This window comes from Zosterops lateralis (assembly GCF_965231275.1).
Source record: "Zosterops lateralis genome assembly, chromosome: 13".
NCBI lineage: Eukaryota > Metazoa > Chordata > Aves > Passeriformes > Zosteropidae > Zosterops > Zosterops lateralis.
In genome coordinates, this window is record NC_139773.1 from 20,624,097 (window position 1) to 20,639,499 (window position 15,403).

The 15,403-nt window shown below is 41.7% G+C and overlaps 1 protein-coding gene across 2 annotated transcripts; it reads right to left on the reverse strand.

Annotated features, from left to right (window-relative positions):
* Positions 1 to 512: 512 nt before the first annotated feature.
* On the reverse strand, positions 513 to 12,834 carry TUBGCP4 (tubulin gamma complex component 4). 2 transcript variants are annotated; one of them, XM_083871310.1, is made up of 18 exons: positions 12,745 to 12,834; positions 12,505 to 12,633; positions 11,837 to 11,959; positions 11,395 to 11,448; positions 10,898 to 10,954; positions 10,264 to 10,343; positions 9,949 to 10,150; positions 7,869 to 8,034; positions 6,601 to 6,725; positions 6,248 to 6,298; positions 5,781 to 5,886; positions 5,340 to 5,447; positions 4,967 to 5,105; positions 4,314 to 4,491; positions 3,408 to 3,542; positions 2,252 to 2,368; positions 1,685 to 1,824; positions 513 to 1,388 (listed from the first exon to the last, which is right to left on the reverse strand). In XM_083871310.1, the coding sequence occupies exons 1-18, from the start codon at positions 12,820 to 12,822 to the stop codon at positions 1,376 to 1,378; spliced, it is 2,001 nt and encodes a 666-aa protein (XP_083727436.1). In that variant the 5' UTR covers positions 12,823 to 12,834; the 3' UTR covers positions 513 to 1,375. The 2 variants fall into 2 exon arrangements, 1 of the variants encoding a protein (XP_083727436.1); XR_014591110.1 differs by lacking the exons at positions 513 to 1,388; positions 2,252 to 2,368 and adding an exon at positions 2,435 to 2,529 and having other exon boundaries at positions 1,727 to 1,824.
* Positions 12,835 to 15,403: the final 2,569 nt, after the last annotated feature.

The following is a 15,403-nucleotide window of genomic DNA, read 5'->3' on the forward strand; positions in this document are numbered from 1 at the left end:
CATTTCATGGCTCAGACATTTCACTGTGTTGGTCTGTCAATCTCACATCTGAACTTCAACACTTTCTCTAGCCTTCTAGCTTTTTCCATGGTCAGGGGCTTTTAAACTTTGCATCAGGCACAGTCCTACCATAAACAGCTGTAATGCATGGGAAGTGCCAGGTCTTAAACTTGCTGGGTGTTACTGTGTGAGAGAGTGAGTGAGCAGAGAGGATTTTTTTTCCCCCAAGGATGTGTAACTTCAGTGTGAACTGCAGCTGTGTGCAAATACCAATGCTTTGAGGGGAAGGCTGGTTTCCTGGCAGCATTTGTGTTCATATTGGGAAACCAGATACAACACCCCAGTGATGGACTGGAGGGTTCTCTTTTGCCAGTTATTCAAATGGACTTGCATAAGATGGTCTGTTACAGCAAGACTAATAATAAATCTTAGTCAAGAAGTTCCTGCCAGATACCACTTTTCAATGACAGACAAGGCCATGCACTGGGATGCAACATTGACAATACTCCATGTAATTGCATGACAAGATATTTTTATTTGGGTTCAGTAGGTAGTCACTAGTAGCATTCTAAATAGTGTGGAATGAGACCAGCACAGGTGAACATCCCAGGTAAGCATCTCCTTACCATTTTTCTGCCAGCAGAGGGCACTTTCTACTCAAATAGGGCAAAGCTCCTGTCTTGGCAAGTGTAATTTTAGCAGATAATTGTATTAAATTGTATAGAGAAAGCATGTGATATCAAGTATCTCCATGAGCTATACACATATCCTAGACTAGTGCACTACATGAGAAGAGATTTAAAAACTCTATTTCTTCTTCCCTCTCCCTTCACCTCAGTTGAAAATTGCTACTGCTGTTTATTTCATTTACCTGGTGGTATTTGATTAGCAGACATTGTGTACTGTGAATCAGCTTACTGATTTACAGTGGAACACAAATGGAACTTCTGAATACAGCTAAAACTTCATTCATAGTCAGGAACAAGATTACTTCCTCCATACTTGAACCTGAAGTGGAGCATAGTCCAGCTGAAGAGTGAAGACACTGTAGTCCACCTTAAAGAGTCCAGACATCATAATTCTGTTTTCTTCAGTTTCTGAAAAGGTTCAGATTGTCCCTCTAGAAGCACTTACAAGTATATGCAGGGCTGCAGAAAGCCTATTTTTATGAGTTCAGAAGAAAGGGAATAGCTTTCTGTAATCGCTGGACAGCCTCGCAATTCCTGCCAATTCCCTCTAAAACAGTAGTTCACCAGGCAAAAGCTAACTACAAAGAAAAACTCATTTGAGTGCAAATTCTCCAACTGTCCAAGCGCACCAGTCTCCAGTGCTTGACGCATCACTAGTCACAGCCTGAAGGAAAGGCCTTTAGTGCTTAAACGCCAAAACTGCAAGAGAAAGGTACAGTATTAACTACATGTTGAAAGTAACTCCCTTTACCAACCCTCACCAGCATTTTTTGGCCAATATGAGCTAGCAGCTTGTTCAGCTTTCTGCCAAAAGAAACTCAACGGGGAGAAAACATATGAGACCCCCAAATTACCATATCCCAATTGGTTACTTTTGTCATCGTATTTATCAACACTTAGTGTAAGCCAAAATAATTAGAAACAATCAATATAAATGGCTTTGCACTTCAAGTACCTCAGGATAATGCTACCAGTAACCCTCAAGATATTCCTACCTGCCCAAGGTTCCTCCAGCCTGGGTGTAGTATTTGTTATAATCCAAGCGTAGCAGCAGCTGAGCTAAGTCAGAGTTTATCTGATGATTGCGAACACTAGAGAGAATCTTGAAGAGAAGTGATGACTGACGACTGAATCCCTACAAATTTGAAGATATCAGTTCTGAGCCTCCTCAGAAGAGAAGAAAAGCAAGCATCTCATCTCTGTTTCTGCCCACCCAGTCCTTTAACAGCCTCAAGGAAAAAATCACTGCAAGAGATGTGATGCTTGTGGTCCAGCATAAGGTAAGCTGTGAGCCACAAGAACTGCTAAATGTTAGTTATACAAAAGGAGGGGTAGAGGTACCAACCTCTGCCTCCTTTCTATTGCAGTATCTGCCCCCATTCCACCTCTCTGAGCACACAGAATTTCCAACTCAAAAGAAGTTGATTAGTTGAAATAATTAAAAACACTTATATAGAAGGTCTTGGCTTACACTCACTCTTGTTCTGTAGCTGTTAAAGCCAAGATAACTGCTTAGGCAAATACTTGCATGGGACAACAGATCCACGGAAACATAGATTCACCTTCACCAAAATACTGAGTTGTGCAGCTCCCCGTTCATCTAATGGGCCCAGATTCTGACTGACCAGAGAACAAAAACTATGACAAAGATCCAGAATTTCATTTAAGCAGTGGAAAACCTACATGGAATAAAAGTACAAATTAGTAGTTGAAACAGAATTTGAACAAAGAGAGAAAGCAGGTACCTGAAAAGTTGTAGCATTCATAATGAAGATGTTGCTGATACTGTATTTTTTAATCAGGAAGGAAGATATTGATGTAGCATTTTTTTGAAGGTTTTCTACGGAAAAAGGATTTAAATGTTATGCTGCATCTCCCCCTCTGCCCCCCCCGCCCCCACAAACTTTTGCAGACATTTCTGGGAAAACATCAATTGGAATGAACCATCCAGATGGACAGAGGAGTTGCACACTGATTTCTCTATCCAACCAGCAAGTCATCACTGCAGCTTTGGGATTAAGAAAGCAGGGTAACGACCAACAAGAGCTATGGTTCAGTGCTTTGGTTTCACTGTTCACTGAACTTGAAATTTCTTTTGTATCAGTTGATCTGATCTGGGTAATTGCTATTCTGACACCTTTGTTCTACAATAACCTCATAGCTGAGCATAGAGACACTGTGCTTCATTTGAAACTAACCTTTGCAAATGTTTTTGTGAGGCCTTTTATAAAAATACCTCTAATTTTATTTTATTTTATTTTATTTTATAAATTAAAAAGACCCTAAGTCCACTCAGGAACATCTCAACTATTTTTTTTCTCTTAAGTAGAAGAGGGAATTTTTTCCTAGTCTAATGCATATCAGTGTGAGTCCCTCAGGAATACAGTTCCCAGCACTATGCTTACTACTTCTTCTTTAATAAAATAGCCTGTGATAAAAATATAGCAATAAAATACAAGTTATTAAAGTTAACTGAACACTGAAATAAGCCTGACTTAGAATTGCCAGGAATACAGATTCAAACTCACCAACAGTAAATTAGGTGATCTTAATTCAATTATCAGTTACAGTTTATGCCTTACTCCTGGAATTGTAGTCTGCAGGACATTATCACTGATCTGTTTTAAAAGATGTGATTTGTCATATCTGTTCAAAAAGGTGTGTTTCTTAGGGCACTTGGAAAATTGGTAGAAGAAGGTGAAAACAAGACCTACTTACAGGTTTTAGGAGGATGAAAGACTGAGCCAACAAATTACTTAGGAAATGATCATGAGCCAGTCGTATACTCTCAAAATCTCTTGTGGCATTTATCTGCTGCAGAAGCTGTGAGAACTGAGACTCCAATACATCTACCTGATGAATGTGTGAAGATACCTCATTAGTGATTTAAGGAACTGGGAGCGCTTCAGACCAGCCAGAAGTTTTGAATAAGAAACATGTTTTCCTTATTGCTATTTTTAGGTTAGAGGCTGAGGATCCCCTTCTCTCTGGCTGCTGAATGGGGAATTATATTACAAGAGCAGTACATAATGTAGGGTACGCAACAGTTTTTGATGTCTCAGTAATATCTAAGTAGAAAGGGAAATGGTTATTTTCTTTTAACTATGAAAAGGTATATAGCTAGCATACATGTAAACAAAGGTATTTGATTGTAGTAATTTCTGAATTTTATACTGGGAGGTACTATTTGGAATCTTAGGGCAAAAGCTGCAATTCAAAAGCTCAGTCAGATTACTGTGGAGAATTTAGAAATCCAGGCCCCCTCTCAATTCTTTAAAAACCAACCAAACAAGCCCAAAAGAGTTCACTTAAAGAGGCCAGAGAAAGAACCAGGATGCTATCTTAATAATGGTCCCTCAGAGATAAGTGGTTTCTCAGAAACATTTAGTAGCATTAGAGAGCTACTAAAAAACTCCTCCATTTCACTGATCCACAAGTCCAAAAACTTAGTAATTGTAGCAGTAGTCTGGGAACTTGGAGGAAGCTCTAGACTTGTGAAGGAAATCCTGATTTCCTTAAGGTACAAGGAATCAGAAACCTGAGATAGGTCTTTAGTGTTTCCTCCATGCATTTCTGCCAGTTTCTGATTAACTGATACAGTTTATCTTTCTCTGTAATACTGACCTGCAGATAATACTGAAGATTGTCTACAAGGAAAGCCATGTGATCCCTCAGACGCCACTTGATGGCATCTGTTCTGTTAGATTTCAGGTGTTTGCGTTGCATCTGGAGAGCCCAGCAGTGCTGCAGCTCAGCCTGGACTCGTCGCACACTCAGCAGGTATTTGAACACAACATTGTACCTGCAATCAAAAAACACAAAGTTGTTTAAGACTAAAATCTTCTGCTTCTGCAGTTACTGGAGAATGTAACAATGCAAGACTGGAAAAAGAAACAGGAGATGACTGTTAGGGCCAATCAGGTCATGGCCCATGGCACATGTTGCAGAGTAAGATTTCTGCCTGTATTGATTACTGACCTAGAAAATACAAAGTTAGTTTCATTGTAAGGAGGGGAGTTGTCAATGAAAACGTTGTTTGTTAAAGTAGCGCTGTTTGTAAATCAGTGCAGATCTGTCAGCATCTTGCAGGTCTTACTGTCACTACAAGTAACTTTCATACTTTCAATATGATTAAGTGGAATGAGCAGTTTCAAGGTTCAGGGAGCAATAGCTCTACCCTTCTCTCCATACAGAGGAAAAAACCCCCAACACATTAGTGAAAGCCTCACATCAGGGAACATACAGATGAATACAGAAAGACCATACCTAATACTTACTTCTCAAGAACAGCAGGAGTAAAGAGAATGTGCAGTGGCCATTGAACTTTGTAAGAAAGGCCCAGAGCTGCCCATCCAGATGTGGGGGCTTCACGTGGAGATAATTCCCGGGAAGGCCCTTCACGAGTCTGAGGAGCATCTAAAAACAAGTAAGGTGCAGAATTATGTTATCTTCTCAGTCAGCACAACCATGGCAAGAAAGAAAAGGGAAAGAACAGAATTAAGAAGAGCCAAAGTAGTTTAGGCCATCACCTAGGGTAGTAAAGGGAACAAAATTAGTGTTTCTTTAACTCGAGCAAAGGGTAAATAATCAATTTGAAAACAAGGTCATCATCTCCCCTCTTAATTTACTTCTAAAAATGCAAGTAAATACCTTTATGTTCCTTTCCATGATACTCAATGGTTAAGTGAAGAAGAGGAAGAAGGTTGTCATCATCTAACAGAACCTTATGAGCAGACTGCTGAAATGCAATGTTGACATCTGACAACAAGAAAACACATATCAGTACAAGATGATGCAGCTAGTGCTAATTTTGCATCATTAATTATTTACTCTTGGTCCTAAAAGACAACATTAGTGCACTATTGACACTCTTTTCTTTTAATTCCAGTTTCAAATACCTGCCATCAGAAGGTTTCTGAGAGATTGTTTTCACCCACTCTCTGAGACATTCTGATTCACAAGTGCTGTAGTTTCAAACTAATGACATTATGTACAGAGTTAAAAGAGAACTCTTCTGTACTGGGCACGGCTTACCACTTTCCTGCTATACCACAATGAGGGCAGTTTGGTAAGCAAATAAACAACACTCACCATGTTCAGTTACAGCTGTAGGTGGTGTCTTTAACATGTGTTGTGCAGTGTCAATGAAGGCCTGAAATAGCTCACCTCTTCCCAAAAGGTAAAAGTCTTTTATTATCTGTGGAGATAAATTTTTTGTACCTAACATACCAAAAACTGAGCAGAAATTTTAAGCATCCTAACTGATAGCACCCATTTTATTATTTGGACAACTGCTGTTCTAAACACAGCAAGAGAGCCCTGAATTTCATTCACTGACCAAAAAGTCTACACTGCCTTTGCTTCAAGATGCAAACTACAAAACCACACACACATACCCCTCTAACTCTGTCTCTGACCAAGTACTATCAGTGTATGCTCATTCTTGGGACTGAAAAATGAAAGCAGCTTTACCTAAATGAAGAAAGCCCAGAGTATTTAATAGAAACAGAAGGGAAGAGAGAGTTGCTTTAGCAAAAACAAACTAGTAGTTGTATTACCTTCAGTTGTCCTAGTAGATCTGATTCCTCCACCATCAGTTTCCAAAGATGCTAGTGAAGAAACAAAAATCAAATGAAACAACAGCAAGCCCCCTCAGAATTATCTCACCCATTCAGAGAGAAGGGTAGCTGCTGTACTAAAGCTGTACTTTCCCTCATGAAAGAGCATAGTATTTGTTAATATCCTTTTGTCATTAGAAGTTGGGTTTACATGAAGCTCTGAGACCAGTCAAAACAACTTCACCATTCACATGTTTGGTCAATCACTGGCACTGACGAACCCCCTTCTTCCGAGTCCTTTGCAAAACTTAAGAGTTTCTCAGCCTGCATAGTAGTTACCCTAGGATGCTCACCTCAGCAACAGTGCTCCGTATCCAGTCAACCACTGATTCAAAGTCCACCAAACTAAAAAGTGGTTGCTGCTTGAGTCGATGTAGCTCTGCTGCAAAAGTGTCCTCCTGGTTTTTTAGGATGGAGCCTGTGCAGCAATGAGAAGAGCTTTAAAGAGTAAAAAAAGGATGCCATTTGGAGACATGCAGACCCCCTTCCAGCACAGTGGAGCAGAAAGGCTGTCCAGGCAGCACTGTCTCAGGTCTGGCAAGGAACACGAGGAGAAGGCTTCAGAGTACAAGTACCAAGGTATAAGATTACTACTGCATGTACAGTTGCAGTACAGACAGTTGCTATGGCAGCACTGTGGTATCAGTAAAACACTCAAATATTTTCTACATAAATGGTTGCCACTAAAAGCCCTTTTTCTAGGACTGAGCTAGATCTTTGAATCCACAAACTCTTCTGCCACATTAACCACTTGGTTTGGTCTCCCCATACCTCTGCCCCTTTCAAATCTATCCTACTGTTTGAACTTGGGGACTGTTTTTTTTTTAACTAACTGAGCTAAAAGACCAATTTCTTTCCCCCTTGCTTCTGTCACTGCAAGAAAGCAGTCCAACTGAATTTGTCCTTTGTTCTCTGTAATGTGGCTGAAGTAATTTAAGTGGTTTTGCATAAACGTGCTCAAGGTAGAGCTACCACAGCAGTCCTCCCCCATTGGTGTAGGAATATATTTCCCAAACCACCCTCAATGTAAACTTTTCAAGCTCTCAAAGTGACCCATCAGCTAGAATTTTCTCTCCCTTGTTGTCTTTAAGGCTCCATATAATTTGTCTTTCATAGCAACTTTGGGACCACCTTGCAAGTGAATCTTTCATGTTTGTGGATGCAAGTTAATCCCATGACACCATTCTGGAACATACACTTTCAGAGCAAGACATGCCTTTGTGTCTGTCTGCAGCCTTTAGGGAGAGGGATGCAAACTGAAAAGAAAACAAAGCCTTTGCAATAGCTTTATCCAGAGGAAATCACATGGTAACTGGCTGCTGGAAACTTGGAGACTATGTTTGGAAAGTGTTATTTACTCATACTGTTCTTACACCTCTCCCTTGGAATCAATCAGAAGCAAAACACTGGGACTACTGCTCTGTCCTGGCACAAGTATCCATATAGTCTGAAGAACAATAGCCAATAGCCAGTGACTGTTGAATTCGTTAATATGGCATTTTGGAAACTATGTATCAGTCACTCATAACTGAGCAAAGGTTGCAAGAAAGATGTTCCTTACCTTTTCTGGTCAGGTTAACATTCTGATTCTCAAACATCTGAACAGATTCTCCCACAAAGAGGATTTTCTCAGCAACCCGTACAGGAATGTATGAAGGCAGCATTTCTACTCTCAAGGAAAACTGCTTTAGAGACGGAGCTAACATGTTCTCCTCCTCAATCAAGCGCTGCCAGAGACACCAGGCAAAAGAAATCAAGTGCAAAACAGTGTCAGAGAACCAGACAGAAAAGGTGTATAAAGGGGTGTGTGCACGAGGGGGCATCTAAGAACATTGGAAGTAAACCAAAAAGAAGCAGAACTGATGTGTATCATTTAAGTAAGCCAGTAAACTCCCTCGTGCTTCTGGTATGCTAGCAGACCTCCCTAGAGATATTGCTTCTATCAGAGTGGAGCAGAAGGGGAAAAAGAAACTAAACCTCTGTGGAACAGCAACAAATTGGCTGTATTAAAGGATTATGTTACATAAGCAAAAGAAGTTTTATTGTAAATGTATTACATCAGTCTTTTGCTGCAGTAGCAATGTTAACTAGCATTACCAAAAATAATCCTGCCCTACACCCATTTTAACACTGTTAGAACACTTGTGATACAGGCCAAATATAAGCACCTCCACTAGGTAAGCAAATAGGATAAAGATCCAAAGGCTTGCTAGCAAAGATAAAACAAATTTCTCAGTTCCTGTGACAGCTGCTTTAGAACAACACAGTAAGTTATCAATTTTTTTTTTCTGAATGTTAATAAGGAACTCCAAGTATGGAGGCAAGATCTTCCTTTGGGAATGCAATACTGATAATTTCATCTGGCTTTCTTGTTACTGGAGAATTAGCTGCAGTGGTCCATAATCCAGAGAAAATCAACCAAGCAAAGTTTTGAGAATGTCTGCCATCTACAAAATTCTTCATTTCAATACAAGAGTTCAGTACAAATTTGTATACTGATGTTAAGAGATTGGCAAGTCTTTTCTTAAGATTCTAGTGACAGTTTCAGATGAGGAAATACCCAGGTCTTTTATTGGTCTATCCCACTAAAACTCAAGAATTCTTATTTTACTCTTTGACTGAAGAATTGCCAACACTGTTCATCAATAATACTAAAGAAAGAAATTGCTTACTTTACAATTTCCACCATGGACCTAGAAGACTCAACAATTTTTACTTTCTTTATCCACTATAGTAAATTAACAGATTTTTCTACTAACTGCCTTTTAAAGTTTTCCCGTTTTTCTCTGGGTGTAGTCGGTTTTCAGCAGAGACTGCTGGCACAGGGCACTTAACAGGTATGCAACACAAGAGTTTCTGCGTGGTTACAGCCAAGCTGCATGCACCACACTCCGTAAGCGGCCATGAAACGATTTCTCACCATAAACCAGAGGGTGAATTTAGAGTTGAACTTGCTCCACACTGTTCTCTATTCTGACACTATTCAAATACTCAGTGTGGAAGACTACTCCACTGAGAAAGCTGCTTTGCAAAAGGGCCGTCTAATGGTATAGCATCTACAGGAAGAGTTTCACCAGTGTGTTGGCAGATTGCTTCCTTGCTTAGCAGTACTTTGACTCTCACATAACACATTTTCTACCAGTTATGTCAGTAGCATTAACCTGTTAGGTAACATTTGCACAACTAATGGTTGTGCAAGAAAGGCACCTCACCCAGCTGCCCATAGAAAGTGTGCAAATCAACAGCCAAATTCCTTGCCTTACACCCCGTTCCTTGCAATTGCTCACACTACCACCAATGCCTATGTTAAACAGATGACAGTGTTGACCATAAGGAATGAGAAACCAGTCAGTCAAGAGCAGTGGGCATGCAGCAGTTCCCATTACTTGACATCAGCATCTACAGAGATTCCATCCACAGGGCTTTTTGCACTGGGATTATCGAAATGTGCCAAACAATAGGTCGTAGGTCTCTGTCCCATATGCCTAGCAGCAATCTATTACAGTATCATTTCAATTTACCATCCTAGCAGGTTTCAGTATATGTCTAGTCTAGCATAGCTCGCACTGAAGCGGAATACAATAAACTTCTTTAATTCCCTAGGGGACCAAAGAGGCCAAGTTATGACTTGTAGATCTTACCAGGTCCTGCAGTTCTCGTAGCTGTTTTCCTGTAAGTCCCCCAATTCCTAAGTCATCATCATCTTCTTCAGGTTGGCTAGGGACATTTCCTGAAGAGGGGCCCTGTTTGATAAAGAACTCTTCATGTTGGTCCAGTAACAATCCATGCAGCATCCAAGCAGAGAGCTGCTTATACATGACTCCATGACACACAGCCAGAATCCTGAGGTCAAGAGAAAATTTTTCAACAAGTCAGTTGAATTTTTTCAACACGTAAGGAACACTTTGACACTAACTCCAGAAGAATGAAGTAATAGTTTTACTGTATCCACATACTTTTCAAGAGCACTGCGAACAGGAGGCAACCCCCCACAGCTATGTTTGTGGACTGCCTCCAATATCTGGCATCCATGGATCTGCAGAAAGAAAAGGTTAGACTAGGTCTATTATTTGGATCTGTACTGATCTTTTTACACATATAAACATTACACTTTCAGCTAACAAAAAATGCCTTCACAAACTGAACAAGTCTTACAGAAAGAAAAGTGTAACATGCTCCATGCAGTGATGAAAAAGGCCTTCTGTGTGTGTCTCTACACTCAAGATTCTCTCAATTCTTTCCCTTAAAAAAATGTAAGCATATCTGGATTCTGAAAACATTAGCCTCTGCCTTTTTTATTTCAGGCAATAGTCAGAGAAAACAGACTCAGAAAACAAAAAGAATTCCAACCACTAGCATTCTGTCCTATAAAATTCAAGGCATCAAAGATTATGGGATAAGGGAAAAAGTCAAATACAGTGTAAATGAATTTGTAAAATAGTCTCAATACTTACAGCAGAATTAGTAATAGGGCATCCATTAATGAAACTAAATTATTGTCTAGTATTAGAAGTCTGGGATAGGGGCAGAAATTACTTTATCAGTTAAAGAGAAACCTGTTAAGATAAACTAGCTGCAGTTTTACTGTACCTTTTGAGTTTTGATCTGCTCCACCATGACCATCACAGAGGGGAAGAGTAACTGAAACTGCAGAACAAGAAATTAAATATTGATTTAGGTTGTTATGTAAGAAACTGAGAAAAAAGCTATACTTGAGTAACTGTGGACAGCAGCTGAACACAATAATTTAATAAAATTATTATCTGTCTTTCCCCACAAATTAGAAACATGACATGCAAATCTCTAGGAAGTATGTCTTCCCTCTACTGGACCCTGATGCACAAAGTTACTATGTACCAGCAGTAGTTCATGCTAAACGCAGTCAGGGAGGAATACGTGAGGGTCAAGGTGGAGGACCTTAGCTTTGTGTTGAAGAGCAGGATCAAGGGACTACACATGTAGAGGCATTAGATAGAAATGGCATGACACGATGGAGTAAGCCTCATTTATCCCACCCGCTTTCTTATTAGACTCAATGAGGGATAAGAGCAAGCAAAGAACACTACCTCTTTAATAATGTGACATACCTGGTCCAAGGAGTAGTTAACATGTGAGATGGAAAGATGTGGGTCAGCCAGAAACTATAAAGATAAAGCAATTAATTAAGATTAATTATCACAACCACTGGATGGTGACACTACCCAAGATATGACAGCTACTAGTATAGCAGAGATTAATCAAAATCTCTAAAACTGAAAACAGAAGCCACAGTTGTCTGAGGCAGCACTGGGCTCTGACAAAGATTGAGCCCCTGCTGAACTGAAGGGAGAGAGGACAACACTTATTAGGATGAAAAGTAAGTTACAATGGCATCTCACAGGAATAATTTGGAAGGCATCACTAATGTGGAAAGGAAAATACATTGTTTCATCTTAGAAACTACTACTAGGATGTTTATTGCAGAAATGACAAGTTTCCACAATCTGTCAGCAGCACTACAGCCTCTTGTTCTGTATCTCTCTTCTTTACCTCTTGTTCTAGGTCAAGTAGTGCCTGTCGATAAGGCTGCAGCACTGAATCAAGACCTGTGCAGAAGGCTCTCAAATAAATGCCATGCAATCCACCCTGGTTTTGCTGAGATGGATGGTGATCCTGAAACCAAACAAAATCTGCATCAGCATCCTAGTGCAAGACTGAAGAGTAATGTAATTATCTGTGCAGTGTCACAGCAGTAGTCAGTGCTCCAAACACGTTGAAATGCACCTTAACTCAGCAGAAAGCAATCATAAAAACAAATACAACCTTGTCATCATGAGAGTTACTTGAGCAGATTTATATTTAGCTCCATTGTGGACCTATGCAAGTGCTGGGAGCCACTGGTATCAGTGCTTCTTTTCACTTAAGCATGCCTCCTGGATCTCAAGGCCCTTTGCAAATCATGAGGAGAGATGGTCACGAGCATCCCTCTCAGTTCACAAACCCTGGCCAGTTTGCTGTGGTCAGAAATTACTACACGACTTCCCCAAGAATAACATTTTACATTTGATTCAACCTTCGCTGCTCTCTATCTGCCCTTACACGCATCGCAGAGAGCAGGGCGGGTACGGGCCACGGGCCACTCCCGTGTCCTGGGCAGCCTGGTCTTACTGGCACCTGCCGTGCTCTTCCCGGGAAATACCACGGCCCAGCATCCCCACCTGCTGCTGTACGTGTCCTGTGTACTGCTCCACGAATTCGGCGAAGCGGATGTAGTCGGTGCCGAGGCGGCAGAGCCGGTTCAGGACGCTGGTCTCGCTGGGATGCAGAAACGGCAGCTCCTGAGACACCTGGAAGGGGAAACACCAGTGACTGACGGACGGACGAACAGACAGGCCGCGCAGGGCGGGAACCAGGCGGGGCCAGGGCGGCGGTGGGTTTTGGCCGGGGCCGTGCCACACCTGGAGGCCGCCGCGCTTGCTCCAGGTGAAGGCCGCCCCGGGGTACCCGCTCAGCGCCAGCAGCAGCTCGTGGATCATCCTGCCGCGCGGGGCCGCGCGGGCTGCCGGGAGGAACGCGGGGGCCGCCGGGAACGGCGGGCGGGGGGCGCGGAGGAGACAGGGCGGAACGCCCGAGGGCGGCGGGGGCGCGGCGGGAGGGGAGGCGGCGGGGGCGCGGCGGGGGCGCGGTGTGAGGGGGCGCGGCGGCGGGAGCGCGGCGTGAGGGGAGGCGGCGTGAGGGGAGGCGGCGGGAGTGGACGCGGCGGCGGGAGCGCGGTGTGAGGGGGCGCGGCGTGAGGGGGCGCGGTGTGACGGGACGCGGCGTGAGGGGTGCCGTGGCCCGAAGGGTGCCCTGGCCCGAAGGGTGCCGTGGCTCGAAGGGTGCCGTGGCCCGAAGGGTGCCGTGGCCCCCGCTCACGTCCCCACCGCTCCTGAGGTTGGCTCGCGGCAGGAGGACGCGGCAGTAACGTGGGTGGCTGTGATGGCAAGTGCCGGTTCGGGAGGTCCTATCCAGGACAACAGCAAATGCGCAGCCTTTTAGGTAGATTTATTTTCGGTATGCCTCACTAGGTTTCTTTATCGGTTTCTCATGTTATCTGTCAGTGTTTTATCAGTGCCAGTTTTACCTTTCTCCATTTATTATGTATTGTTTTCCTTCACTTCTGTCGTAATCCGGGTAGTCTTTTAAAAATCAAAACCAGTTTCTCGTTTGAAAACTATGAAGTTACTTAATAAAGTGTTTTTTTTAGCTGCCTCTTTTTTATTTCCCCCCTTATTTTTGACAGTGTTTTTCTCTATGTGCATTTTTACTCTTCTTCATTTAGAAGAAATTAGTGTTTAGTGTTAAGGGTTATCTAATGCATATTTGGTTCAGCTTGCCACAATAAGATCCGAAATGTATGAAGAATATGGGCATGTACTATCTATAGCTATACAGCTTTATGTGTAACTCGTGAGCCCCAGCATTATTGTTTATCATGTATAATAAAACTATCCTCTTTCTATTGGCAAAACTTCTAGCATCATAATAAAGACTGAGGAGTTTGGCTAGGCATTTGTTATGCATCCTTGACATGAATATCACAGTATACATTTGGTCTGGAAACCCCTGCAAAAGAACCGACAACAGTAGTTTATTTAAAGGATTTTGGTGCTCATTTTCTCTAGGAAGCCTTGTGATTAGCAATTAAGGCAAAAAAGCTTAAAGGAATTTTCTTTACAGAATTGATTGCTCCAATTTTGGAACGAGAAAAAAATAGGTATTTCTATAATATTTGCAAGGCCGTTTGACTGGTGCTCATTCAACATTAAGGTAAAAAAGACAAGAAACAGAAAAGGCAATACATTAGACACATAGATACACAACTCCTAACAAAAACATTTTGCAGAGTCAATAACAAACACCAGAAATCTTAAATGAGGGGAGCTGTTATAGGTACTATTGAATACAACCTTGAAGAGGTTCAGGTAGGTTCTTTGATGATATGCAATAATTGTGGTTGGTTTGTTTGTTTGTTTTTTTATCAGAATGAGGTATTTTTGAGGGAGGATTGTGGCGCTGTGCAAAAAACGTTATGAGATTTTTAGGGGGAACAAAATTAGTTCTGCACTTCACAGTCTACATATAAACATAATTTAAAATGTCTTCTCATTGCATAACTTCCAAGTCACCACATGTGAAGTAATGCAAACGTTAATAATTAGAACCCTAACTGCATTATAAAACCTTTTGTTTTGTAATTTTTATGTCTGGCATTCCCCAATGTAGTTATTTCTGTAACCACTGAATTATGTCTTCCTTTAATCAATTAGGTTCTCTAAGATTGTTGAGTCCAACCAATGAGCCAACACCACCTTGTCAACTAGACCAAAGCACTAAGTGCCACATTCAGTCTTTCCTTAAAAACTTCCAGAGATGACGTTTCAATCATGTTCCTGGGCAGCCCATTCCATTATCCAATCACCCTTCCTGTGAAGAAATTCCTAATGTCCAATCTAAACCTGCCCTGGCACAGCTTAAGACTGTGTCTTCTTGTCCTATTGCATGGTGACTGTGTATATATAGTAAATAAATATGGATTTTGATGGGCTCATGGAATCATTGAGTTTGGAAGTGACCTCTGGAAGTCTCTAGTCCACCCTTGTTTCCTCAATGCCGGTGAACTCGAGCGGGTTTGCTCAGGACTATGCCTAGTTAGGCCTGAACTATCTCCAAGGACAGAGACTCTGTGAAATCTCCAGGTAACTTGTTCCAGTGTTGGATCACCTTCAGAATAGAAATATATCTTATTTTGTTGAAGTGGGACTTTTATGTTTTTCAGTCCATTGCCCACTGCTTCTTAACATATTCTCTCATGCTCTCCTCATATGTCAGATGCTTCAAGCCCTTTATCAGCTTCACTGTACTTGTTCCATTATGTCCATGTCTTCCTTGTAGTGGGGAAGCTGAAACTGCTGGGAAGATGAGAATGATTGACTCCCTTACCTGCTGGTGATGCTTTTCCCAACAGAGGCTATTGGTCTTCCAAATTACTTAATTTGTGCTTCGGTAGTAAATATATGCCTTGGCAGTGAAATTCATGGGACTAATTAAAATGGACACATGGCGGCTCGCATTGTC